Source organism: Furipterus horrens, unplaced genomic scaffold (assembly GCF_987537825.1).
Source record: "Furipterus horrens unplaced genomic scaffold, mFurHor1.1.pri manual_scaffold_10, whole genome shotgun sequence".
NCBI classification, from domain to species: Eukaryota; Metazoa; Chordata; class Mammalia; order Chiroptera; family Furipteridae; genus Furipterus; species Furipterus horrens.
Window position 1 is genome coordinate 37408493 of NW_028327180.1, and position 26505 is coordinate 37434997.

Genomic DNA, 26505 nt, shown 5'->3' on the forward strand with positions numbered 1-26505 from the left:
CCCGGACTGAGAGGAGTCGTGCATCCCACGGTGCCTCCCCCAACCCTTTGAGACCACGGGAAGGGTCGATTAGTCTTGGTTCAGGGGCTAGGGGCGGAGATCAGCCGCCGGAGAGGGCGGCTCCGCGTGAGGAGGGGGCGCCGGGGAGCGCAGGCTCCGCCTCCCTTCACCTCCCCCGCTCTAGTCGGAAGGGAAGGGGGGGCGGTGGCCAGTGCGGTCCAGGCCAGACGCGGCGGCGAACGCGGCGGGGGCGGCCGGCCGGGGACCCGGCGGCACCCAGCGGGTGGGAGCCGGCTCGTAGCCAAGGCGGTCACGTGACAGGCCCCTCCTCTCGCGCCTTCCTCCCCCGCGCACCGGGATCTCCATTCATAAATTCTCCTGCTCGGCGGCCACCGGGCGCCGGAGCCATCCGGGAGCGCCGCGCATCTGTCTGCCCGCTGCCAATGGGCCGCGCGCCCCGAGACTGAGGTAGGCGCGGCGGGCCCAGGGCTGCACCGGGGCGGACAAGGGGCAGGCCGGGACCGCGGAGCCCCGGATCACGGCCCGCTCCGGGGCCCTCCTTGGCTCGGGACCACTGTCCTTTCCCGGCGCAGCACGAGGGAGGGAGCGGAGGATCCGAGGCGGGCGTGGGAGCCAACCCACAGGGTTCTGAACCCCGCCTTCAGATGCCCGAAGAGGGACACCCCACCGCCAGAGCCCTCCTGGGCCTCAATTTACCCGTGGGAGATCCAGGGAGGGCGATGGTGTTTCCGCCTCTTGGTTTAGCCCGAGGTTGGGATGTGCCTGGAACCCCTCTCTCTGCCTGTCCTCGCTCATCATCCCTGCCCCCGGGGCCGGATGCGAGCGAGGGTTTAGGCGCAGAGGCAAGCGAGCTCGGGCAGCCGAGGCCCAGCGGGACTTAAGGGTCTAGCCCTTAGGGAACCTCCGCCCTCGGCCCCGGTCCCCGCCCACCCCGCGAGTCCACCTCTCTTCTCCCTCCGCCTCCTGCCATCTTTCCTGGTCTTCTGTCATGTCCATGCGCCTCTACCCCTTCCCCCTCCAGCCTGAACTCATTTCCCAACCTACATATACGTGCGCCCTACCCCCGAGGAGTCAGGGGAGCCGCGGCCAGACTCCGATCCCGAACGCTGAGGACACCTGGCTTTCGCCAACACCCTCCCTATCTCTGGGCCTCAGTTGCCCCCGCTGTCGCGTAGGGTCAAAACCCGAAAGAGTTGGGGACTTTGGAGCCTGTGTACAGGTTTCCCTTTCCTCTGGGGAAGGACCGCGCGGGAGTCCACCCTATTCAGCGCTGCCGGTCATCCGGCCCCAGACTGTTCCTGATATTCTCGAGTGCGCCCCCGTCCTTCCCGCCGGGAGGAGGGTCAGGTGCAATGTTTCGGCAGCCCCTTTCCTGAGTGTCGGGCCCCTCCGCGGCCTCAGTTTCCCCCGGTGTAAGGGAGAAATTGAGGCCTGCCAGCCCCGGCTTGCAGAGGCTGCTGGCGGAAGCGCCCGGTTTCGGGCTGGGCACCGGTGCGTGGGGAGGATCGCAGCAGCCATTTTGCCGCCCAGGGCCCTCATGAGTCGCCCTGCAGGAGGCCTCTCTTCCCCGCCCCGCCCCTCCCGAGTACTCCCTGGCAACACCCCCCACCCCAGATCAGCCTGCTTGCTCAGTCGCCATGGGAACCAGATTCTTCAGGGCTGGGTACAGATGCGCTTTCTTTGGCCTTTTCACTCCCTCTAGCGATCAGTGGAAGGGGACCTTTAACTCCCGAGTCATGACCCTGGAGACCCTGTGCTCAGCTACTCTGCCCTACTCCTCATGGTGGACTACAGGTCCTGCCAGCGTGCAGCCAGCCTCCTGGGGTGGCCCCTCCCTCTCCTCTGATGGGTCAGGCAGAGCCCTGTGGTCTCTTGGGGTGGTGGACACGCAGGTGTAGCTTACATCCTCAGTTTCCCCATTTTCCTAGGGGTGGTTCCCCTTTCCTGGGCAGGGCTCCCAGCCCAGCACTGCCTTGCCAGTCCAGCCCCACCAGCTGGGGAGGCAGTTGATACACACACATCTTTGTCTTAAAGATGGAGAAATGGAGGTCCCTGCTAGGCACTGATCTGAGGTGGGTGGGGGTGGCCTCGGGTCCCCCCCTACCTCCCTGTGAGTCACTGCCCTATGTGGGATCCTGCTTAGACTCCCTGAGATGAAGGAGAGGGTGGGTACTGGGGAGCTGGAGCTAAGCAGGCCCTACCTCCACAGGGCCCTCCTCACCTCAAAATGCAGCCCACTGCCACCATGGCCACAACTACTACCACCTCCGCCATGGCCACCCTGACCACGACATGGGACAACACCACAGGCCATCCCACCGTGAGTGATGGGTTTAGGGAGGGAGATTGGCAGGTTGGGGCCACCAGAGGCCACCAGAGTCCACAGCAAGACCTAACTCCTGCCACCCTACAGGCAGAGCCGGACCCCATCCTGGACAACTACGTGCTGCTCGTGGTGGTGATGTCACTCTTCGTGGGGGGGACCCTTGTGGTGCTGTCTGGTGTGTTGCTCCTATGCAGGCGCTGCTGGGAAGTCCACCGGAACTTTAATAGGTGCGTGCCCATCACCGTGCTGCCTTCTAGCGGTCCCTGGAGTGGGGTGAGTGTTTGACAGCTGGCCAATGAGGACAGGCCCACCATACCATGCCTGTGCAAGGACAGCATTGTTCAGGAATGATGGGTGCATGGGGTATCTGTACAGGGACTGGGTCGCAGCAGATGGGCTCAGTAAGCTCAGGGCACTGCCAGTGGGCACAAGGCCTTCAGGGACACTGACCCACCTTGCTCTTCCTGTTGTCCTGCCCCAGAGCCACAGAGGAGTTAGAGAAGACCACCACCACCTACCTGGACAATGGCACCCACATGGTCCAAGGTGAGGCTATGCCTATGCCCAGGCCATGCCCCCTGTCCACTCGGGCCACCCCCCTTGGGCCTCCTGACCTTCTGTGTCTGTCTGTCTCCCCCACCAGACTGGGCGCAGCTCGATTCCGACTCATCTCTGTTTCCTTAAAGCCCACGCGTAGGTGCTCACAGGCGCATGCTGAGCGAGTGAGTGTGTGAGCGGATGAGTGAGTGCCCGCCCACCTCCCTGTCCATCCTTGGCGGTCAGTTGGGCCCCCTCGCTCCCTCCCAGGCTGGTCCCACTCAAAGTCAGCCAGCACCAGGCTTGGCCCACCCTCTCTTGGCTCTCCTCACAGACCCCGAATTGAGGGGGGAGGACCTCGAGGGCCAGGATGCAGAGACCGAGCGCTTCCTGTCCACCAGCTCCACCGGCCGCCGGGTATCCTTCAATGAGGCAGCCCTGTTTGAGCAGAGCCGGAAGGCCCAGGACAAGGGCCGAAGGTAAGGGGATCGCTGGGTGGGTCAGCACCCTCGGGGCTGGAACATGGCCTTGCTGTTGGGCTCACTGGGAAGACTTGGCCTCAGTTCAGTGGCCACTCATGTTCTGCTTTCCTCAGCCATGGCAGGGTGGAGGATGGGGCCATGGAGCAGTGGATTGTGGGTAGGGGTATGTGGCTGAGCACAGGGACCAGCCGGCTGCTCAGTGACTGGTGAGCATGTTGGGCACAGGTATACCCTGACAGAGGGGGACTTCCATCACCTGAAGAATGCGCGCCTCACCCACCTACACCTGCCACCCCTCAAGATTGTCACCATCCATGAGTGTGACTCCAGTGAGGCCAGTGCAACTTCCATGCCCCGCCCCACTGCCCCTCCAAAGGCCAGCCTTGCCATATTCCAGGTGAGATGGAGGGCTTGGCAGCCAAACCTGGCTTGGTAGGTGGTGGGAGGGACCCCCTACCCTTAACGTGGCAGGTGGCACCTTTCCCACTCTCTGGGCAGGGCCCCTCATCTCAGGATGGGACGGGATGGGGCTGACTAGGATGCCTAGAGGGTGGTTGGGTCCAGTATGCCCCCTTACCTACCAGTGCTCTTTGACCTGTCACTGCTTCCTCCTCCACCCCGGCTCTTTCCCACAGCCCCCGGGGAAGGCCCTCACTGGCCGCTCCGTGGGCCCCAGCTCCGCCCTGCCAGGTGACCCCTACAGCCCTGCCACGGGCCCTGCTGACTTTGAGATCAGCCCGTCTGCATCCAGCGACTCCGGAGAAGGCACCTCGGTGAGGGCTTCCATGTGTCCCTTCCCTCTCACTGTCCTGCTCCAGAACAGGTCAGCCTGTAGTCTCCCATCCTTCCCAGCTCTCCTTGCCCTTGCCTGGCCCCTGAACAGGGCCCATAGCACATAAGTGGGTTCCTGTAAGCTGGGGAAGCTGCCCATGGGCATGTGCCCTATGGGGTGGGTAGCACTCAGGACACATGCACAGCCACCTCGCACACCAGTGTGCTCACACATGCACAAGGCACTTCAGCAGCTGATCAGAGTGTGGTTAGGACCCAAGCCAAGTCCCAGGATGAGCATTCCTGGACACACCCTTGGACCCCTTCTGTCTAGGACTGGGGAGGACAAAGCTGGCCAGCACTTGGCTGAGCCCCTGGGAGCCTTTTGGGTAGTGTCTAGGGTGGGGAGAAGAGTTCTACGTTCCCCCTTTGCACTTGTACTGGGCTGAGTAACAGGTGAGGGACAGTGGGGAAAGGGCCTTCCTGCCTGAGAGCCTCTCTCCCCCTCCCAGCTGGATGTGGGTCCCAGGAGCACCAAGCCTGGTGGAACTGGGGCTTCTGTGGGGTCCCGAGAGGGGGGCCCAGGCTCTGGGGCAGGCCCAGTCCTGCAGTTCTTCACCCGCCTGAGGCGCCATGCCAGCTTGGATGGGGCCAGCCCCTACTTCAAGGTCAAGAAATGGAAGCTGGAGCCCAGCCAGCGGGCATCAAGTCTGGACACGAGAGGTGAGCTGTAGCCCCTAGCAGGGAGTGAGGGCCACAGACCCTGCCCCAGGCAGCCAGAGTGGGAGGCTCAGAAGATAGGGTAGGGGGGTCTCTGCTCCTGAGGGATCTCCAGCACCTGCCCCATGCTGGCCAGTGGGTATGCTGTCCAAGGTTTCAAAGCTGGTTGGGAAGGGGCTCAGGGCCATGCACCGAGTTTTTACAGGGCCCCATACGATAGTGTTTAAGCTTTGCAGAGAGACTGTCTCCAATGGTGGTGGGCAGTATACAGCATGGAAACAAGTGTGGCTAGCTGTGCACCAATAAAACTTATTTACAACAGGTGGGGGGCCCATTTGGCCACCCAGGACAGATGACAGCAGCCTTCAACATTAAAGACCCTGGAGTACATGGGGCCATGGGTATAGGGCTTCCTTATCCTCAGCCCAAGGCAGGACTGTGCAGGAGCGTGGGGAGGTGGGCTCTGACAGTTGTAACCAGCCCTGCTCAAAGGAGCTTAGTGGGCCCGGCCAGGCCAGGTCATGCGTGTGCTTGCTACCTTGTGGAGGAGGTGGGGAGAGAGGCATGTCTAGTGATAGTGCCAGCCTCTTGTTGGGGCCTGGCTCCAGCTAGCACCAGAGAGGGTGGGGTGAATTCTGGCCTAGGTGCTCCTGGCTAGGGATGGAGGGTCTGTCCTGCTGCCTTGTTGGGAGTCCGGATGTAGTCTGTGATTCCTGAGAATGAGTGGCTGTAGTCAAGTGCAGGTGCAGAAACACCAAGAACCTATTTGCTAGGAGACTATCTTCTCCTCCCCTGAGGCCTTCCCACTGAAGCTTCTCCCAGGCCTTCATGGTGAGAGGGTCCTGGCCCCTGTCCAAGTGGCCCATGGGCAGGGGTGGGGCTGGCAGGAGAGGGTTTCACCTCTTCCCTCATCTCCCCAATCTGTCCCTCACTCTTTACACCTTCCTGCATCATATTTGCTTTAGCCCAGCTGTGCCAGCCAGTGGCTGGCCAGTGAAAGTTCTTGCTTTAGCCACACCTATCTTTCCAGACTGCTCAGGGCACTGCTGCTGCCTTGGCACAATCTCACACCTGTACAGCAAGGTGCATACTCAACTGGCCCAGGCTGGTGCCCACAAGCCTGGGGGTGGGGCCCAGGCAGCCTGATGTGCCTCCCTCTGCACAGGGTCCCCCAAGCGGCACCACTTCCAGCGGCAGCGGGCAGCCAGCGAGAGCATGGAGCAGGAGGAGGACACACCCCACATGGATTTCATTCAGTACATTGCCAGCACAGGCGCTGCCATGGCCTTCCCGCCCCCCTGCCCCTTTCTGGCCAGCCCCACCAGCCCGTCCCCCGCTCTCGGCAGGTATTTTTCAGTAGATAAAGGTGCTAGGGGTGGGCCTGTGGACCCCTGCCCCACCCCATCACCCGTAGGTAGCTGAGGGAGTGATTCCCTAGCCCTGTCTGCAGGGAAGAGAGACAGCCACTGTCCCTCCTGGAGGCTGCCTCAGTGGGGCTACCTCTCCAGCATGGACCAGAGAAGGGGAGTATGGGGAGACTGGTTAAGGACCAAGGGGAGGGTGGGGCCCCTGATGTGGCCCCAGGGTCACCAGGATTAAACGCCTACTCAGGGCTGCTGGGGGTCCATGCATGCCAAGGTAGTACCACTTCTCAGTGGAGTCCTCCGCCTGAGGGGACCCCTCCCACCTGCCCAGGCTCCTTCTCAAAAACTGTCCTGACCACATCTGTCAGTAGGACCCCTTCCCCAAGTCGAAGGGCAGCTATCCTGAAGCTCTGGGCCCATGTCAGTGAGATGAGGGACCCAGGAAGGAGGGCAGGATTCTTACACTTGGGCACTCACTGGTCTAAGTAGTGGCCCCTTCTGATTGCATATCATCCCCCTAGTTTCTTACCAATCCAAAATGGTGGGAGGGTGTGAAGTGGCATATCTAGTCACTCAGGGGTAGGGGCCCTCCACCTGCAGTCATTCTGGATGAGAAGCCAACCACCTACGGGGCCCACAGGTATTTTGGGTCACGTATAAGATACCCTGGTTGAAAAGCAGGCTCCAGGAGAGCTCAGGGTTTATCCAAAAAGCATCCCTTGCAAAGGGGCCAGCAGTTTTAAAAACTCACCTGCAGAGCCTGGCCAAGGTGGAGAGTCCCCATCCATGCCCACCCTCCCTGACCAAGCAGGGTAGACAGGGAGGGGATCAGGGGAGGGCCCTCTGACGGTTGCGCCTGGCTTGCAGGCTAGAGGTGGAGGAGGAGGCAGGCGCCGTGGGAGGAGTGAGCCCCGAGCCCCCCCCGGAGGGCAGCGTAGGTGGTGCTGGGCCCGAGCAGCAGCAGGAGTCGGACAGTGAGCGAGATGCAGGACCAGAACAGGCCCAGACCATCTACCATGACATCTGGAGCCTGCGCGCCTCGCTTGAGTTGCATGCAGCCACAGCCTCAGACCACAGCAGCAACGACCGCGACTCAGTGCGCAGCGGTGACAGCTCTGGCTCTGGCGGCACAGCGCCGGCCTTCCCACCACCCTCACCTCCGCCTATGCCGCGGTCTTCAGATGGCGAGGTGGGAGGGCCGCGCAAGCTGCTGCAGATGGACAGTGGCTATGCCAGCATTGAGGGGCGCAGTGCTGGTGATGATGGGCTTCCCAGTGCACCCCAGAAGCTCTCCTTCACTAGTGTGGGCCATGTGGCTACCATGGGGGGCAGCTTCGACGGGACCCCGCCTGAGGAGTCCACCTGGCCTCCCAGCCCACGTGCCTGGCCCCGTCGTACACCTCGCCGGGACTACAGCGTGGACGAAAAGACTGATGCACTCTTCCATGAGTTTCTGCGCCATGATCCGCACTTTGATGACGCCCTGCCCACTGCTACACGCCATCGAGCACGTGTGCATCCACACACCCATGCGCGCAAACAGTGGCAGCAGCGTGGCCGGCAGCATAGTGACCCTGGTGAGCGTGCCGCACCTTCTGCACTACCTGGGCCCGACCCCCGCCCCACACGCGCACCTCTGCGCCGTGGTGACAGTGTCGACTGCCCATCCGACAGCCGTGCAGGTGAAGACCCAATGGGCGCCCCAGCACCCACCATCCCTGCCATCGAGGAGGAACCTGGCAGTGGGTGCCCTGGATCAGGCCTGTGTGCCCGGCCCTCAGGAGCACTGATGGACAAGCTGGCAGCTGGCCTCGAGGACAGACTCTTTTTGCCACACCTTGCCCAGCCAATCAGCGTGGCCCCCACACTGGCTGCTGCCACTGCAGCGCCCATGTCCCCAGACCACAGCCCCGCCTAAGCCCCGCACCACACTCTCCAGCTCCTAGCACGCACACAAGGACTCTGAGGATGGACATACCAGGGGCACGAGACCCTGGTGCACGTGTGCTTAGATCTCATGCACAATCGTACTGCCCTGGATGTCCGCGCTGTCCCAGTGCGCATGTGCACAGTCCCCTCTGGTCATTAAGCTGGGTTCCTGTGTTATTCCCAGGCACAAGGACCCTGGATCATCTGGAGGGAACAAGGCATATTCTCATCTTTGCACTTTGGAGGAACACATTCAACTGTCCTTACCCCAGACAGTGTGGCCTCTGTGGACAGTGGCAGGGCTTTTATTTGCAGCAGGCACATACACAACACTCCCTTCCCAGGGCCAACTGAGCCTCGAGGCACGTCTGGGCTGCAGGAGCTGAGTCCACGCCAGGGTGCATGCTCCAAGCCTGCTGGAATATGGACCGCAGTGTACTGAGGATCGGTGAAGAGTGCACCGGCACGGCTGCCAGTTACCAAAAGCCGTTACCTCACTGCTGTGTGTGTTCACTGCAGTCCAAGCCTCCTCCAAGCAATAACCACGTCCACCACTGCTGCTGCCCCTAGCCTTTGCAGACCCCCTCCGCATGTGAGCTAGCTGCTCACCCCACAGCCACACATCCAAAGAGCCCCAAGATTCATCAGTGTTTAAGACTTACACAAAACCCAAATGGCCAAGGTTTCAAGTTTCCCAAGCTTTATTTATTGCCAAAAGATGGGGCAGCTGAGCCGCCCTGCCCCGCCAAGCTTCCTATAGTCTGTGTACCATTCAGTGATGGAGTTTCTTGTTTTCTGGTTGATTATAAATATTTACTGCATACTCTTGCTCGCTCTGAGTTTTCTCTGGGGACCTAGACACAGAGGCCTTGAGGGAAAAGGGCCAGGATCCTGCCATCACACTTGGCCCCTGTGCTGTGGAGCTGTAGACCCTGGGGCTGAGTCAAAGGGCCTATTTAGTTTTGGAGAGGTAAGGTTGCCACTGTGAGAGCACAGAGGCCCAGTGTAGCAAAAGAGAGACCCCCACGGAGACCCAGGACCTCCACACACTGAGCAAGACTTCAATACTGCAACCAGCCCCTGCACTGGGGTCCACAGAGGGGCCCCAGGACAGACTTGGATGACCCATCTGACAGCATGTCCTGGCACCCAACAATTCCCAAACACCCCTCACAACCATAGCTCAAATCGACCTGTTTTATTTTTTCTTAAAAAAAGAAGAAAAACAAAAGGGAGAGGAGCCAACCAAGCAACAGAAACAAGGCAGCTACCTGGCTCCCAAGGGCACTGGGCATGCGTCTCGTGGGCAGGCCCATCCACCCCCACTCGATTGCAGTTTGTCTGAACACATCACTAGGTGTGGGAGGTGCTAACTGTGTAGTAAAGTAAAGAGAAGTCGAGGGAGAACCAGTAGTCTAAACGTAAAGTGCACGGCAAGGTCTGTGCGGGGCCCACGGCCTGGCCTCACCCTTCCCTGGCCAGGAAAGGGGCCCAGCACAGGATTGCAAAGTCAACAGGAGTTTGTATCCACTGCCCACAACCAGGGAGGAGGGGGACAGACCCCAGTCTCTGCTGTTCCCCAGCCACAGCCCTCCAGGACCCTCTCGCTTCTTGAGGGGTGGTCAGCACGAAGGGTATGGCAGTGGCCTTCCTGGGTGGTGGGCAGTGGGCCAGCAGTCGTCGGGAAGACTGAGGAGGATCCAGGCCATGGCACCTGGCCAGGACTTCCAGAGACAGGCTGCAGATGGACAGAAGGTGTGTCAACCTCAGGCAAGCAAATACACACTGCATTTCCGGGGGTTTCCCCACCCTTGGGCCCACTGGTAGGGCAGGGAAATTGAGCTCAGTCCCACAGGGCTGTCAAGACATTTGAAGAGGCCAGGGAAAGCTTTGAAGACCTAGGCCACCCCGAGTCACTCGCTGCTCAGGAGAATTAAGCAGGGCTCTCAGAGGCCCTGTGGCTGGGCAGGGGCAGCTGCTGCCTCAGGCTTACACCCCACTGCCTACATCCTGAGCAGGCAGCACCGTGTCTGGCACCTCTGGGGCCTGATCCCCACTTTCTGAACTGGCACAGCCAGGGATAGGAAGGGGAAACAGGACCAGGATTACAGCCTTAGCTAGACCCCAGCCACTGCCCCTACTCCACCCCTGGCCTTCCTCTGGCACAGGGGCTCCACTTCCCAAGTGGCTAGTGTCCTACAGGAAGTGACCTCTGCCCCCAACCCTGGTGGTGGCGATCACAGATCGACAGGACAAAACTGTCCATGCTCAACCATGGCCATAAGGGTGACTTGGCTAAATTCGAGCAATGCTCACTCCTGCCCACCCCTGTCATCCCCACTGTGGCCCACCTACAGCCAACCGCCCTCACTGCTGCTTGCAGGCTGACAACCGACGGATCTTGCCACTGGTGGAGCAGGCCTTGCGCACAGGGTTGGAGGTGGCACTGGCTCGGCGCTCTGCCCTTGATTTGGTGCTCAGTTGCGCCGAATCAGTACCATTCATGCACATGGTCTTGGACAGTCCCCAGCTCTGTCCATTCTGACTGGTCTCCTCTTCTGGGACTTGTCCTAGGAGGGGGAGGACAAGTGTGGGCTAATGGGGGCCCAAGACCAACGCCCCCCCACACAAAGCCACCCAGTTCCCCAGGCATGACCCCACCTGTCCCACCCAGGTCCTGCCTGCAGGGGCCCTCACCAGGGTAGAGGGAGAGCTGGTCTCAGAGCTGGTTAGCCAGCCTGGGCAAAACCCAGCTGCTTGGTGAAGGGCCATGGTCCTGGCAAAAGGGTGGGAGCCTTGGCCCTTTCATCTGTTCAGAGGCTACCCTTGCTGGGACATGTGAGACTTGGGAGGGGCTGGGCTCAGGTCAGGTGTGTCTCTCCCAAAACAGCCCATTGGGATGAAGGGATCAATGCCAGGACCTACCATGACCCTGCCCTCACCCTTGCAGCATCCTGGGGGCCATGAGTCTGGGGTTTCACTCCTGTGCTCACTGAGACAGAGGGGAGGGCATGCAGGAAGAGGCCTACATAGCTCAGTCGGTACACACTGAAACCTGGCCTACCCTCCTGCAACATTGGTGGGAACCTGCTCTCAGGTGCCGGGAGCTCCCAACTGCTCTCCAACAGAGTCCACTGTCTGCCAAGGGTGCCCAGGGCCTGACTCAGTGGCTTCCAGAGCTTGCTGCACCCATCTATGTGTGCTCTGGTCAGAGCTCATCCCTGCTCACAGGAACATGTCAGGCAGAGCATGTGGGGGGATGAGGGGTCTCTGCACGGATGACCTGGAACCCAGCCATCAGCACAGCATCTGAGACCTGCTCCACATATCCTCAAGGCATTGTGCAGGCAGCAATTGACTGGCCTAAGGCCCAACTCTCAGGGTGGGAGGCAGGACCCCCATGGTGTGGACAGCTGCAAGCCTCTGAGGGTGACCAACTGACTAAGACTAGAGTGGGAGAGGTCTTGGACCCAGCACAACCTGTAACTGACCCATAAGTAGGTCAGAGAGAAGTGGATTCCTGACCTCGGAACTGGATTATTCCATTCTAGGCCAGGAGGACATTCCCAGACTGGGGATTCCCCACTGGGGAAAGACCACCCTTTCCTCTCACATAGGCCTGAAGGGTGCTTGGGAGCCAGCTCTGGGGGCCTGTCAGGATCCTCACTCAGCCTTGCCAGGACAAGACTGCCTATTGGTGAGGATGACACTCAGGCACTGCTGGTGAGGATGACATCTAGGTGCCTGTAACCTGTCACAGGCCCCAGCACCTCTAAGAGGCAAGACACCTTGCTCCTATTCTGTGGAGGGGACAGAGGCTCCAGGAGGCCTCAGTTGAGGACTAGATTGCAGCCAGGTCTCCCAGGACCAGAGCACCACACACATATCACCTCCAGGGGCTCCAGGCCCCAAGACCCCACAGGGAAATGACTAAGCCAAAGCCACAGTGACTTGGGACCCTGCGGGCACCTGCCCCAAACTGACCCTGTGGCCAGCTGCAATGGGTGCCACAGACCCCAGAACAGCAGGACTACTGGACCCTTCCCAGCTCTACCAGGACATAGCTCCTGGGGCCCCTCTTGCCCCACAGGCTACCACTTCACACTGGTTCTGTCTACAGTAAAAATCTACCACCCAGCCCTGGCTGGGTAGCTCAGTTGGTTAGTGTCCTACCAATGTGGCAAGGTTGTGGGTTTAATCCCCTGTCACTGCACAAACAAGAATCCACCAATGAACACATAAACAAGTAAAACAACAAATCATGTTTCTCTCTAAAAACAAAAAATCCATTAACAAAACAAAGGAAAAACCTGCCATTGGGCTAATGAGCCAGGAACACAAGTATCACCGCCCCCACCCCCCCACACACACACACTGGGCAAACCTTTATGATGGGGACTGCAGAACCAGCCCCCAACAGAACAGAACCATGAATGCTACAAGGGGACACACATCCAGGAGCAGGGAAAACTGCCTAGACATCCAGACAGGGTCAGTGTGGGCCCGTGGGAGGTACTTGGCCTGTCCCCTACAGCCCCAGCCAGCAGGGTGACTATGCTAAGCATGAAGTTCCTCCTCGAGTGCCTGTGTGCCCCCGGCCTCAGCTTCCTCTGTAGAAAGGTCTGAGCACTGGCTCTGCTGGGTGCCTTGCTCCGCTCTAAGCCCTGCCTCAGACGCCTCCTCGCCACCTGGGGAAGCAAGGCCACTTGTCAGGGTGGGAGGCAGGGACAGGAGGGCCACTGGACCCTCAGGGCCATCAGAGGGGCCTCCCACATTGCTCACCGCCCAGCAGGATGTGGTGTGCAGTCTGTGGAACTAATGCAGGGAAGGCCCGGGCAGCTTCTGCCCTCCATGTCCCCCCCTGGCTCCTGTAGGGGAAGGGGCGCCAGCCCACCCCACGGCTGTCTGTGTACACCAGCAGGCCCTTGAGTCTGTGATGGCATAGATGGACCTGCCCTGAGGGCTTGGGGATGCTAGGGACATTTAGGCTGGGCTATAAGTCACTGCGGTTGCCAAACTCACCAGGCACTGTGAAGTCCTGAGTGTAGATGATGTCGTCCTCGATGTCAAAGAGGTCCTCATCCCCCTCGTCGTCGGCACAGCCATGAAGGTCCTCCAGGTAGGGCACCACAGTCATACTGCGCCACCGGTCCTTGCAGTCCGAGCTTGGTGGGATGGGCACCAGCTCCTCCGCCAGTGGGTGCTTCTTTCGGAACCAGCTACAGAAGCCAGTACATCAGGACAGCCTGGAGCACCCAGCTCCCCATGCAGGCCCCCTCATCCAGGCACCTAGGGACACTCACCTGTGCTGCCTGATCTGCTGAATGGAAAATCTCTTGGCTGGCTCATATTCCAGCATCCCTGAGGAGGAGACCATGGGGAAATCAGTTGGGCCCCTGTCCAGCTCTGCCCCGCCTACCTGATGTTCTCCAGCAGGGCTGGGCCTGTAACCGTGTGGCACTCGCAGATCCAGGGCCCTGTCCTATGGGGACACAAGGACGGTCTAGGCACCAAGGTCACCTGTGGAAAACTGCAAAGCCATAGGCAATGTGGCTGGGAAGACAAGGAGGGGTCGAGACTGCTTTCCAAAATAAGACCAGAGCAGGCCAAATAGTATGCAGCCCCAGCTCATAGGTTTTGAACCTGCTGTCCACACACCTGAGGATAAGGAAGCATGGAGCTGCTTTCTGCCAGTGCCCAGCCAGCAGAGGACAGTGAAGCTGGTGACTGGTGACTCTAGCCAGGGGCCCATTGCCCGAGAAACAGCAGCAAGGACAGCATATTGTGGGTGTTCCTGCGCCCACAAAGCAGATACCATACCAGACAATCACTCGGAAAAGGCCAAGACCAGTCCATGGCCCACCCAGCGAGGGTGGCAACACCACACTCAGGCCACAAGGGACCCCAGAGCCTATGGTTCCTGCTGTCCTCATCACTTGCTCCCTGTGTCTCCTGCCCCCTTCCCAGTGGCGGGATAGTCGTGCCTCCTAGGCATGATGCAAAGGAGGGGACAGGGCACAGTGTTTAAGTCCTGAACACCACCCGAGGGAAGGAAGGTTTATACTCAGAAAACAGTAGCAATTTCAGGAGCTGAAGCTCAAAATTGAAGGTCTCAGTGATGTGGGGCTCGGGGGGCTGGGAGGCCCCTGCAAGCTTTTGCTTCTCCTATCCCTGTCTCTGTCCCCAACTTTCCACACCTTGGTACAGACGCCACCAATGTCCCCTCCCGGCATGCCTGGGGGTTGTGAGATACCAGAACTCAAGGTCAGGATGGCTTTAGAACTCACAGGGACACTGACAACCACCCCAGCTGATGGGAGAGCCTCCAGGCTGACAAATCAGCTAGACCCAACTGCAACACAGGAGGCAGAGCCCACATGCCCCAGCCAGCAAGGATGGGGCTGCCCTGCCTGCATCTGGGGACAGGGATGTTCTCTGCCATGTCATCACCGTACATGGGGCCATTTAGGCATCAATGAGAGTACGGGAAGTAACGGTCAACCTGCAAGTGACATGAGTTCATATAAAGAAACCGCTGACTGACACTTGCCCAAGGAAGGCAGGTTCGCAACACCCAGCCCTCAGCAGAGCTGAAACCACCAGCCATGGAAAAAGCCTTCTAAGGGGAGGTCAAGGGCCAAACTCTGGGCACACCAGAGGATGGGGTGCTGAGTCCCCAGCCATCCCACAAAAAAGTTGCTGGAGCCTATGAGCACTTGGGAGAGTTCACAGAGGACTGAGGATAAAAAGCCAGGCCAGCCTTGACCTGGGGGCCCTTTTGAAACAGGTGGACTGCTTTCCAGGGTCCCCAGAGCTGGTCATCTTCCTCGAAGTCCTAGGATGGTGGGTCAGGCCTATGCTCCACCTTTGAAGTACTGAATGAACTTATGTGTAAGAACCAGCTTGACTCAGTTACTAGGAAACTGAAGTGTATTTGGGGCAGCTTAGAAACACAGCTCAATCTTCCCAACTGTGCCTTATACTAAGTCCAGATACTGACCAAGCAACCACTGAGGACGGTATAAGGTCAGTCACAAGCTAGAGCATGATGACTAAGGGAAGAAAAAGAACCTGAGACAGTACTGCATTAATACATCTTACATACTGGTCACGAGCTGGATGTGCAACATCCTCATAAACAGTCTCACCCAAACTCACTACACCCAAACCTTAGTCTGCCAGCTGGAGCACCCACCCACTGTTCCACACCTGTACAGCTATGGTGTGGACCAGCGGCACCACCTGCTGCACTGGTTGGGAAATGCAGCAGGACAGTGACCCAGGCAGGCGGACTGGGTTCCTCACTATTTGGGGGTGGGGGAGTGTCAGCACTTCCTGGACTCAGCCACTCTCCACACCCCACAGGGAACTGTGCCCCCACCCACCCTCAACAGACCCATGTCCTGCCCCTCCCCAAGGCCTGTGGTCGGTCACCATCCTGAGGGCCTCACCTTTCAGCAGGTCCGAGAGTGGGGGGCCGCAGTCGCCTGGGATCGTGTAGTCCCCCTTCCCGATGTTCTCAAACAACTTGTAGATGTTGTCCCCCTCGAAGGGGTACAGGCCTGTTGTGATGTTGTAGCTTCGCCCCCAAGGGGAAGGACAGAGGCCCAGTCAGTCAGGGCTTGTCCTACAGCCCTGGCCCAAAACCCACCTGGCACAGGAGCCTCAAACCACCCCCATCTGTAGGGGGCCAGGAATGATCTGGAATAATGGGTGGTGGCTACACCATTAGAAATACCAGAAACTACTGGACTGTATGTATACTTAAAAGGGTGGGTCATGTGCTATGTGAATTCTCGCAATGAGAAACAAATGCCCAGTTGGTGGCTGCCCTGCGGCAGGAGTGGTGGACGAAGGTTCTCAAAGGGGAGCTGTGCCCGTGCATCTGGAGCACAGGGACCAGCACTTCAGAGAATTCTGACAGGCTCACCAGTGCTGTTATGTGGAAGTGCTCAAGGACACACCCTGACAGGCCAGCAGACCAATGCAGCAGCATGGTGGCAGCGGGGAGGGGAAGGGGGCACACAGTAGTTGGCTGAGCAACACTTTCAACACTTTCAAGTTGCTGTGTCTGAGAATTGCCAGTATAAAGCATCAGGACAAAAGGTGCACATAAGATGAGTGTGGCCACGTGTCAGCCGATGAGAATAAAGACAAACGGGACCCTCAACAACTGACGGGGATGCAGCCTTTAACCCCACCCACAGGGGCTGCAAGCCCCAGCTCCATGGCTGCCCCTCGCTCTAGCCACCCCAAGGGGAGCAGGACCCAGAAGCTTGAAGCCCGAGCAGACTGGGTGAAAAATGGGGCCATAGCCCACGGTCACTTACAGGGTAACCCCAGCCGACCAAATGTCCACCTTGAAGCCAGAGAAGGTGTCCAAACCATTGGCAATCTCAGGTGGCTGGAATGCTGGGGAGCCCTGGCTTGTCCTGCACGTGTCATCCTCAGCAAAAGGGTGCAGGGCCTGTGACAGAGCCAAATGGCCTCAGGAAGCAGCCTTAGGGAGTGTCCCATCCCCCACCCTGTCCTTGCGTCCTACCTCGGCCACACCCAGGTCAGAGATCTTGAGCGTGCCACTGGTGGTAAGCAGCAGATTGCCTGGCTTGATGTCCTTATGCACAATGCCCTGGCTGTGCAGGTACTCTAAACCATCCACCAACTGGCAGAAGTACCTGTAGGACACAAGGGCTACCTGGGGTCACCCAGCAAAACCAAAGACCAGAGGCCACACCTGGGAGCCACCAGGGCCAGTAAACAGAGAAATGACAGGACAGGAGGCTCCTCAGGGAACCATGGGCCACAGGTGAGGCTAAGCCACTCCTAGGCCCCTGGGGGCTTCAGTCACCCCCACCCAAGCCTCCTGGGGAGGGCACAGAAGGGCTCCTCGGTTTCCCACCTGCCTCTCCCAACCAGGTAGCCCTTGCTTACTCTCCCCATCACCTCAAGGGACGTGTAACAACACCCCCAACCCCAACAATTGCTCTGACACAGACATAGCCATATAGCCCCCCTGGAGCCCTCCCTGGGGCCAGGGACCCAGGCTCACCCTGCCGGCCTTCCACTCACACCACAGGCCAGCTGGTCCTGCAGCAAGGAAGGGTGATGATACTTTAGGGAGGCCAGCCAGCCAACGGCAGTACAGGCCACTGCCAGGGGCTTCCCAAGGACCAGGAGGTCTCAAAGCCTCAGGAACAGGCATACTGGGGCAGCGGATAGGCAGAGAGTGGCTACCTGCCTGGAGTACTACAAACCAGGATCCCCAAACCCTGAACTTTAAAGCATACTTGAGCATTCATTTCATTAGTAATCAGAAAAAGTTGGTGAAACACAGGACTGAGTCCTTGAAGCCCCTGGGCCTGTGAGTGACGTGGCAGGACAGAGGGGCAGCCATAAGGCCCAGCAGCGCACACTCACCCATGAGCCTGGCACACGGGGAACCGCTTCTCGGGCACGCTGTCCAACATCTCCTGCATGCCGCACACGCAGTACTCCATGACCATATACGTGCAGTGCTAAGGAAACCACAGTCCAGCCAAGATCCCACCCCAGGCAGGGCCTGTCTCTGGGGAAAGCTAGGGAGAAGGACCTGGAAGGTGGTGGGAGACCACAGGCAGCCAGGACAGGAGAGACCAGAAGCAGCTGCATGTCTCAGGCCAGTAGGAAGGGGGCTGCAGGGGCAAGGCTGCAGAGCCGGACAGTCTGGGGTCAGGCCAAAACCCCTACCCCTGGCTGTGTCTCCACCAAGGGCAGCCTTGAAATTGTACATGGACGGAGAGGAACTATATGCTGGGAACCCTGTCACTGTACCAGTAAGTTGGTGACAGATACCTGTGGAAGAACAGGGACCCCTTGGAGGGACCTGGAGCTCTTATGTGCCTACCTCCAGGAGCTGGAGTTGGTCAGAGCCACACATCCTGAAGAGAGGGAGCCTGTCCCCCTAAATAAAGGGCAAAGGCCAAGGACACTCCTGCATTCCAAAGTGACACCTCTGTTCCCAGCAGACGAGGCCCAAAATGCCAGAGGAAGATGGTGTGCCCGCCAAGGGGGCATCTCAACATGGGTTCACCCAGACTAAGGCTGGAAAGTCTTTTCTCCAGACCCAGTACTCCCAGCTCAAGCTATAGAGCAACAGGGAACCCCAATTAGTTTGGGAATAACTGGGAAAACTGCCGTGTGGGTGCCATGACCCACATCTATGCACCCTGAACCCAAAGGATATATCTTCTGCTTCTCCTCATTGTACAGCACATCCACTAGCTGGATGACGTTTTTGTGCCGCAACCTCCGCAGTAGCTGAATTTCCCTGGAGAGAGGACAGAGCATTAGCCAAGCCCTCTGCACGGTGGGATGTGGAGCTTGATCTTGGGTGCTGTGCATAGGACATGCCAGCTCTGAGGCACCAGGAGAACCCGAAGAATCTGCTACTGCCCCTTCTGCTGAACCATTCTGCACAGGGACAGCTGGTGGGGCCTGGACAGGGACAACGCAATCAGGACATTTTTACACAGTTCAACTAAAGATGAATAATTTATTTTACAAGAGATCACACACAGGGACAGTAGAGCAGAGGTGGCATGAGTGACTACTGTATGCAGAGCTGGGCTTACAGAGGGACCCCAGAGATGGGACTGTCACACAGTAAGGCTAGGCCACGCCCATCCCTGGGCATCTTGTAAGAACTTCCTTCCTCTCCCAGCACTCCACAGCCCTGAAAGAAAAACGACCCCATCTGTTCCATTAGAACGGCCACTACCAACTTGGCACAACCATACCTGTCGGCTTGTGACAAGGGCTGGGCCCAGAAACCACCCACCTGTCCATCCACACGACACAAGTCCTTGGGAGCAGCGGCAGCAGGAATGGGGAGCCTGTGGTGGAACTCCATGTGCCTGACTGCTCAATCACATTAACATGTTTCTAAATTCAGCACAGACAGCCCACAAATCTGCATGGCTGAACTGGAAGTGGGAATCCCCACTGCTAATTGGGGGGCTTTGAGGAACACGCCCCAGGTCCTCACTGATAACAGAGAACTCGCCCCCAGTTCTGCATCCCTCAGTCTGAAGATCACTTAGGACCCATCTCCTAGGCTGTGCCCCACTTTGCTCACCATCGGGGCAAATTCTGATGCCAGTGGGTGATGGCACCGTATCCTCTGCAGTGTGACACCTCAGTGCTCCTGTTGATACCAATAAAGTGTGTTCTTTAAAAAGAGAGACAGAGGAAGGAAGGAGACCATCCACTTAACTTAACGAAGCTGATCCACTATGGGGGGAGTGCTTGTTCATTTGTCCAGTACCCAGATCAAAGCATTCTGTGTAAACATGTAAGTTCCACTATTTGTACCAGGAAAGAATAGACACACTGTCAGCTTTGCAGAGATGGGGCAATGGGAACCATGTGCCCCAGTGGCAGAAGAATGTGTGCCCACAGCACCTGAGGCAAGGTAGCTTGAGACACGCCATCAGCATGATCTGAGCTGCCTCCTAGACAACGCAGGAGGTAGCCACCAAAACCATTACTGCAGTGGCCTTGAGGGCACAGAGGGGCTTCTATCACTGTCTCTATCTTGTCAACTTCTCCTACAAGTTGCCTCTCTTGCCAGAAAATGAGAACAATATTTAAAGAAAAAGGAGAGGCCAAGTGCCCAGCCAGGATGCAGGAAGTGAAGGAGAGGAAGTGGCGCCTTCCAGGTCAGGGAGGCCGCCTCTGCTCCTCCGGACCTGCCGATGGACAATGCCCAAGCAAAGTGGACTGTTCAGTGATTCTGATTAACAGAAGAGAAACTGAAGAGCCAGAGTAAAAGCTTTAGAGAAATAGAAAGTGGCCACCTCCATGCTCAGGCCGAAACACAGGAGAATAAGCAGGGGAGACAGGGCCACGCCACAGCCACTACTCAGGAACCATCTCACTTTGCTCCCCTCTGGATGGAGGGCAGGCCCAAGGCTGATGACAGCTCTGGCAGAGGGACACTGAGCAAGATCCCCTCACCTCCTGGTCCTTCTGCTGACATTTCTAAACATACAGCAAGGGGCCCTTAGGGGTGGAAGAGGGACCAAAACAAGGAGAAATTTGCTTTAAGTGTAGGTTGACACAAACACTTGCACATACACATTCACAGCAGCAGGATTCATAATAGGCAACAACTGGAAACAACCCAAATTCTCATCCACATAGTGGAATATTACTCAATCACGAAAAGGAGCGGAACACTGACACTCGCCACAACTTGGATGGACCTTAAAAACACAAAAATATGATGCTCAGTGAGAAGCCAGACACAAAATTTATGTGAAATGTCCAGAACAGGCAAATCCACAGAGACAGGACGTGGGTTCATGGTTGTCAGGAGCCGGGGGAGGAAGATGAGGGTAACTGATGATGAGGATGGGGCTTCTTTTGGGGTGACAACGTTCTGGAATGGGTAGCGTGACAGTTTCATAACCTGTGAAAGTACTAAATGCCACTGAATTACACATTAATCAGGTAAATTTTATGCTACAGAAATTATATCTCAAAAAAGCTGTTAAAAAAAAAGTTCAGTCACAGGATGGATGGATGCGAGATAAAGAGAAGCATCAGCTGTGATTTCCACACACTCACAGGCGAAGACCTAGAATTCCATATGCACCCTGGCCCAGTGCCCCACGTTCCCACTGCATCTCGGAGTTCCCCCTCCACCTCTGGTCAGGGAAGGACCAGGCAAAAAGGGAGGCCCCCAGAACATTCAGTACAGGTGAGCCCCAGAGTTTCCGCTGTACCCTCTTGTTTTTGCTGATGTCTCTGGCAGCAGTCCAACCTGGGCTCACAGTGGAATCCTTCCCAATACTGAGGGAGCAAGCAGCCCGGCAGGTACCAGGACCGTGTAGAGGCCACTCAGGATAGAAATGAAAGCCAATAAAGTTCAGGGTTCTGGTTCTCAACATGCTAAAACCACAACCATTCACCATCCAGATCCAACTATCTGCCAGTCACCACAAGGTGGTCTCAATCTTGCCAGGCTCAGCAGAGACACTAGCATCTGCTCCCAGAGCCACCACCCATCTACTGAGGACCCAGCCACACAGGGTGAAGACCAGCCAAGGAAACTGGAGGAACATCCTGGGTAGCCAAGCATGTCATACTATGTCACCTCTCTAACACAGGCAGCTGACACGCACCAGAAACCACACTCAAAAGAGAAGAGGTTGTAATGTGACACTGAGCTGCAGTGAACCGGCAGTCTAGGCACAGCTTATCAAACTCACACATGCTTCCTCTGGCCCAGAAACTCCATTTCTGGCAATATGCCCTTCATACTCGAGTTTGTCACACAACATGGCACAAATAACTCACCAACACAGCAAAGAGGTCCACTGCACAGGGGGCATCAGACCCAGCCCTCGTGGACAGAACCTCATCGTGGGACAGAGAGGTGGGTCAGCTTGGGCTGCAGGGCAGGCCACCCCATGACTTTGTACAGTCCTGAGCAGGAGTGAAAATGTTTCACGTTTCTATATAGTCAATAAAAAAAAATAAAATAAAAAAAGACCACTATTTGGTGACGCTTGAGTGTTCCATGAATTCAAGATGCCATCTGTGTAGACGTACTGGGGGTTTCCCTCAGCCTTGAGCACAACTTGCCTAGCTGAACCCACTTACCACCTGTGCCCCAGAGTGTGCCCACCTGGTAGGCAACTATCTATATATAAAAGAAACCTTGCTGCCCTCAAGCAGGAATGGGGCTGACCATGCCAGGCGCCTTTTATGGGCTCAATCCTATTGGAAAAACAAGTACATACAATTTATTTTGAAAAAGTAATCCTTGCCCTGGCTGGTGTGACACAGTGGATTGAGTGCTGGCCTGCGAATCGAAAAGTCATCAGTTCAATTCCCAGTCAGGGCACATGCCTGGGTTGCAGGTCAGATCCCTGGTAGGGGGAATGCAAAAGGCAACACATCTGTTTCTCACAGCTTTGTTTCTTCCCTCTTTCTCCTTTCCCCCATCTCTAAAAATAAATAAATCCTTGCCCTGGCTGGGTCACTAAGTTGGTTAGAGCATCATCCCTATACACCAAGATTGCAGGTTTCAATCCTACGTCAGGGCACATACAAGAATCAACCAATGAATGCATAAGTAAGTGGAACAACAAATCAATGTTTCTTTCTTTCGTCCTCTCTCCCCCTCTCTAAAATCAATCAATAAATTTTTTTTAAAAAAGTGATCCTTAGAAGACTTTTCTTTTTCATCAGTAAGTGCTTAGATAGGGTAAGAAACACAAATAAAAAAGGAAATGAGGTAAGATGCATTGGTGTTGAGATGATAAATTCTTAAAATTTTCACTTGATGCTTTTTGGAACTTTCTTGTTTTATAAGAACAAGCAAGAGGCCACATGCAGACCCACAGCAGCTTTCCTAGAGGAAGACCATGACCTGTCCTACCACCTGGGCAAACATTTCTTTCAGAAAAAACTTAGGTCCAACTGAGGCTTGTCTTGAAGATTCTGGACACTCTAAGAAAGCATGGCTGCAGTGGAGTTTATTAAACCTCTCATAGACAAAGGACTCTTTTTCCCCTGCATCGGGCTGGCCGGTAGCGACGGCAGCCTGGGAGCTGACACCTGTTCCTTTGGCACCAGAGCTCTGTATCAGGTAGGCCCACCCGGTCTCCTCCTGCATATTCGGGACAACAGAGCAGGGGCTCAAGAAAGGGCAGCTCCGAGCCAGCCCAGCACTCCAGTGAAACCTCAAGAAGGGGAGTTCCCACACCTGTACCCAGGTCCAGGCCCGAGCTAATGAAATTGAGCGCTGGCTCAGTGCCTAATGCTGACACCTTATGCTGATTGTCAGGTTGGCTGAGGACCACCAACCACTGGTCTCCCTGGCTTGCTTTCCCTCTGGCCCTTCCCACAGGCACTGTAGGACTGGCTCCATACAGCCTCAACACCACATGCCTTTGTGTCTCCATAAGCTCTAGGGACCTCAGCTGACCCTTCAGGAAACCAAGAGGAGGATGTCAGTGCTCTGTGGACCTCAACTAGGCTCTGGTCATTTGTGTCTCTAGTGGAGCATGAGCTCTCGAGTGGTGAAATGCCCTCTAACTTGACCTTGGCATGTGCATACTGCATCTCCTGAATGGGTGCCTTCATCACAAGTACATTACACCTTAGCAAAGGGGGACCATTGGCCCTGCCCAACACAGCGTCCATCATGGCAGAGGACCTGCTGACCCTGCAACCACCAGTTGGTGCGCTGGTCTACACCAAGACACCCGACTGCTAAGAGGGTGGGCTTGGGTTGGTGACTAGCAAGACAAATCAGTTGGTGCTGGAACCCAGCCATTGGGACAGGACTCTGGAAAACCTTCCTACCTCAGGCTGCTGCTCTCAAGAGGCTGAGGCCTGAGGTACACAGCAGCAGGACATCAAACAGCTAGCACCAGAACACATCATGGACTAGTGCCAACTCCATCCGGAAGGCTCAACCAGGCAGGAGAACAGAGCAGATAGATGGGGGGTGATATCTAAGAGAAGTCAGGAGGACTAGGACAACTCTGGAGAGCAGGAGGGAGGTCCATTTCCAGGGCAGCACTCCAGATGCAAGAACTCACTGCCCTCAAACTGCTGTGGTAGCAATCTGGCTGCCCAAGGGCTGCAATGCCCCTATGAACTTCTAATAAGAAAACGTGACTTAAGGCCAGCAGTCAAGTGGGAGTGTCTAACTTAAGGATGAGGTATCACTTGGCCCTTAGGAGGGTGTCTTGCCTTTTGGGGCCTGAATCTCCCGAAGAACACTGTGGCTCCTGCCCAACCCCCACCTCAGAGATAAGAGACTGGTACAGAGAACTGACCAACTAGCCCTAGGGTGCCCACACATCCTTTACCCAGTGTCCACAGGCTGGGCTGTAAAAAAGCCTCACCAAACGCTGTCCACCTTGCCCACTGCCCCACGCACCCTGGGGTTGCTCAGAGTACCAGGCACTGACACTCCTTCCTTTCACCTCCCCCAGACAATTCCAGAGGAAAGGAAAACAGCTCAGCTCTCTCGCCAGCGGATAGGAGGGAGGTAAAAGCCAAGCTGTGGTGAGCAGTTCTTCCAGAACAGGCCTGGCCAGCCTGACAGTCCAAGGTCACAATAGTCCTGATGCCTGGCCAGTTAGATAAACCTCTTCTGGGAATCTGGAGGCTGGGAGGAGAGTAGGTGTGGGCAGGGCAGGGTTCCACCCCAGCCACAATATGAAAGAAACACCCCCATCCTAAGACCAGCAAGAGGAAGGAGACAGGGTCCCCACTGCCCTTGGGGGACTCCTGCTGGCAGTCCTGGGAACCTCTGGGATGCCTAGGGGGCAGACGGCAAATAAGAAATTTATGTAAAAAGTTCCCCAGGACACAAGCAATTCCCCTCTGTGGATCACCAGGCCTGCAGTCAGGGATGTCTAATGTCACATCCAGTCCAGCAGGAACTGGATAACTCCTTGCTGCTGACTGATAAGCCGGTGCAAACAATTATTTTTGGCAACAGCAGGGTTCCCCTCCAACAGGATAAACAAATCTCGTTTTGCCTGGCCCTAGTATTGGCTGCTCGAGGGGCAGAAAACCTGCCAGCCTCCAGGACCTTTGCAGGCAGAAACTCTCAGGGCCAAATAAACACTGGCTGGCTTCACTGGGCATCTAAGTTCTTTGGCCAGTTGGGAGACTGAGGGGGAGAAGGGTGCGTCCCTGCCGAGGACAACTTTGATACTGGCACCCAAGAGCCTAAACGCACCAGGGCCCAGCTACAACAAGCTAGCCTGACTTCCTGAAAGTACTGAAGCACATCCACACTTTCCCTAATAAGGGGGATGCAGGAGCCAGCTGCTCAGCTCAGGTTTGAAAGGAAGGAAGGAAGGGAGGAAAGGAAAGGAAGGCGGGAACACTTAACGGACCCCCAAAGCTGGGCAGACCAAGAAGCCCACACTTACTTCTTCACATTGGCTTCCCCATTGGGGATCCTCCGCAACTTCTTCTTCTTGAGGATTTTGACGGCTCTCCTGCATAACGTCTCTGAGTCCAGCACCTCCTTCACTTTGCCATAGGACCCCTCCCCCAGCAGGTCCCCCATCAGGTACTTGCCAATGAGCTTCGCCCGCTTGCGCCGGGGCTGGTAGATGACCTCGGTGGAGTCGATGCGGTGAATGAATGTGTCCATCCCCACCGACATCAGCTCGCCCTCGGTAAACATGCCCAGCTGCTGCGGGTCTGCCACATCCATTCTGGACCCAAGACTTCCGACTCACGCCGTCGGCGGTCCTTTAGTCCCCTTTATGGATGGCCCGGTGAGCGGTTCTTCTTTTTGTCCCCCCTACCCCAAATACCCTTTTCAAAAAAAAAAAAAAAAAAAGTCAACAAAAAACGCAAAAGAAAAAATAAAGAGAAAAAACCCTTCTTCGAAAAAAAACGATTGTACTAAACGTGAGTTCAAGAGGCGTGCCTGGTCCGAGGCCCGGGCACCCGACGGTGCGCAGCGTTGGAAGTTTGGGTGCGACCCGGCCTGGCAACTCCAGGTCGGGCCGGCGTGTCCACAGGGACCCTGGGAAGGCCGGTGGGGTTGCGAAGTGCTAGGTCATCCTCCAGGGACTTTAGACCCTCAGGCAAACACGGACGCGGTCAACCCAAGTCTTCTCCGGGCCATCCATTACTAGCCAGCCTCAGCGCGCGCCCGAAGCCCCGGCAGGCCCCGGAACCCCCAAAGCTGGGCAGATAAGCTTCTCTGGGTCCGGGGCGTCTCCAGCGGCCTCACCTTCCTAAGCTCCTCGAGAAGTGGCAGGTGCCTATCCCGCTCGGTCCGCTGCGGCCAGACCCGGGCGCGGGTCGGGAGGCCGTCTGGGGCCCTTCTACCACAGGAAACAACTTCCGTGGGAGCCGGCCGCCGGGGCGCCCCCAAACCGGCCTGGGACCCCCAAGCGGCCTCGCGGGCGCCCCCCGCCCCAAACGGCAGCCCGCGCTCGCTCTCCGCCCCGAACGCTGTCCGCTAAAGCCCTCGAAGCGCGGGGGAGCCCGTAGCACTCCGGACGCCCGAGGCGAAACAGGCCACAGGCCCCGGACAGGGGGTTCCCAAGGCAGCGGGGCCCGGGCGGCGAGTCCCCAGCCACTGCCGCCGCGCGCGTGGAGAAGGGGCGAAGCGGGGACCCAGCCCATGCAAGGCGGCCGGGTGCCGCCCGGCCCCGCCGCCGCCGCCGCCGCCGTCCGTACCCCCGCCTCACTCGCGGGCGCTCGGGGCCACCTCCCCCTTCCGCACCCAACACTCCACCGCCATCTTGTTTACCTCCTGCCCCCGCCCTGCGCCGCCGCGGGCCCGTCCCACGCGACGCCGACGTGCTCGCCCGTTGGCCGA

General features: G+C 57.4%; 2 protein-coding genes across 5 annotated transcripts; one reads left to right on the forward strand and one right to left on the reverse strand.

Annotated features, from left to right (window-relative positions):
* Positions 1 to 207: 207 nt before the first annotated feature.
* Positions 208 to 8973, forward strand: CBARP (CACN subunit beta associated regulatory protein). Of its 2 annotated transcripts, XM_090289162.1 has the most exons (11): positions 335 to 468; positions 2231 to 2341; positions 2435 to 2620; positions 2829 to 2893; positions 2991 to 3040; positions 3219 to 3363; positions 3592 to 3763; positions 4002 to 4139; positions 4650 to 4860; positions 6023 to 6203; positions 7089 to 8973. In XM_090289162.1, exons 2-11 carry the CDS (start codon positions 2249 to 2251, stop codon positions 8137 to 8139), a joined length of 2292 nt encoding a protein of 763 aa, XP_090145288.1. In that variant the 5' UTR covers positions 335 to 468; positions 2231 to 2248; the 3' UTR covers positions 8140 to 8973. The 2 variants fall into 2 exon arrangements, with proteins under 2 accessions (XP_090145289.1, XP_090145288.1); XM_090289163.1 differs by lacking the exon at positions 2991 to 3040 and having other exon boundaries at positions 208 to 468; positions 2435 to 2574.
* Positions 8834 to 26427, reverse strand: STK11 (serine/threonine kinase 11). 3 transcript variants are annotated; one of them, XM_090289164.1, is made up of 10 exons: positions 25094 to 26424; positions 18373 to 18456; positions 17568 to 17657; positions 16693 to 16825; positions 16481 to 16617; positions 15602 to 15729; positions 13454 to 13511; positions 13173 to 13369; positions 10522 to 10720; positions 8834 to 9888 (listed from the first exon to the last, which is right to left on the reverse strand). In XM_090289164.1, the coding sequence occupies exons 1-10, from the start codon at positions 25381 to 25383 to the stop codon at positions 9615 to 9617; spliced, it is 1590 nt and encodes a 529-aa protein (XP_090145290.1). In that variant the 5' UTR covers positions 25384 to 26424; the 3' UTR covers positions 8834 to 9614. The 3 variants fall into 3 exon arrangements, with proteins under 3 accessions (XP_090145290.1, XP_090145292.1, XP_090145291.1); XM_090289166.1 differs by having other exon boundaries at positions 9822 to 9888; positions 10506 to 10720; positions 25094 to 26427; XM_090289165.1 differs by having other exon boundaries at positions 9825 to 9888; positions 10502 to 10720; positions 25094 to 26426.
* Positions 26428 to 26505: the final 78 nt, after the last annotated feature.

Excerpts from the sequence above, each read along its gene's own strand:
- CBARP (XM_090289162.1), top strand. The coding sequence starts at position 2,249 with ATGCAGCCCACTGCCACCATGGCCACAACTACTACCACCTCCGCCATG. Across the intron at positions 3,041-3,218 it reads TGTTTCCTTAAAGCCCACGC|ACCCCGAATTGAGGGGGGAG; the intron begins GTAGGTGCTCAC and ends CTCTCCTCACAG. Across the intron at positions 4,861-6,022 it reads ATCAAGTCTGGACACGAGAG|GGTCCCCCAAGCGGCACCAC; the intron begins GTGAGCTGTAGC and ends CCCTCTGCACAG.
- STK11 (XM_090289164.1), bottom strand. The coding sequence starts at position 25,383 with ATGGATGTGGCAGACCCGCAGCAGCTGGGCATGTTTACCGAGGGCGAG. Across the intron at positions 18,457-25,093 it reads GGGGAAGCCAATGTGAAGAA|GGAAATTCAGCTACTGCGGA; the intron begins GTAAGTGTGGGC and ends TCCTCTCTCCAG. Across the intron at positions 15,730-16,480 it reads TGGTCGGCTGGGGTTACCCT|CTACAACATCACAACAGGCC; the intron begins GTAAGTGACCGT and ends TTGGGGGCGAAG.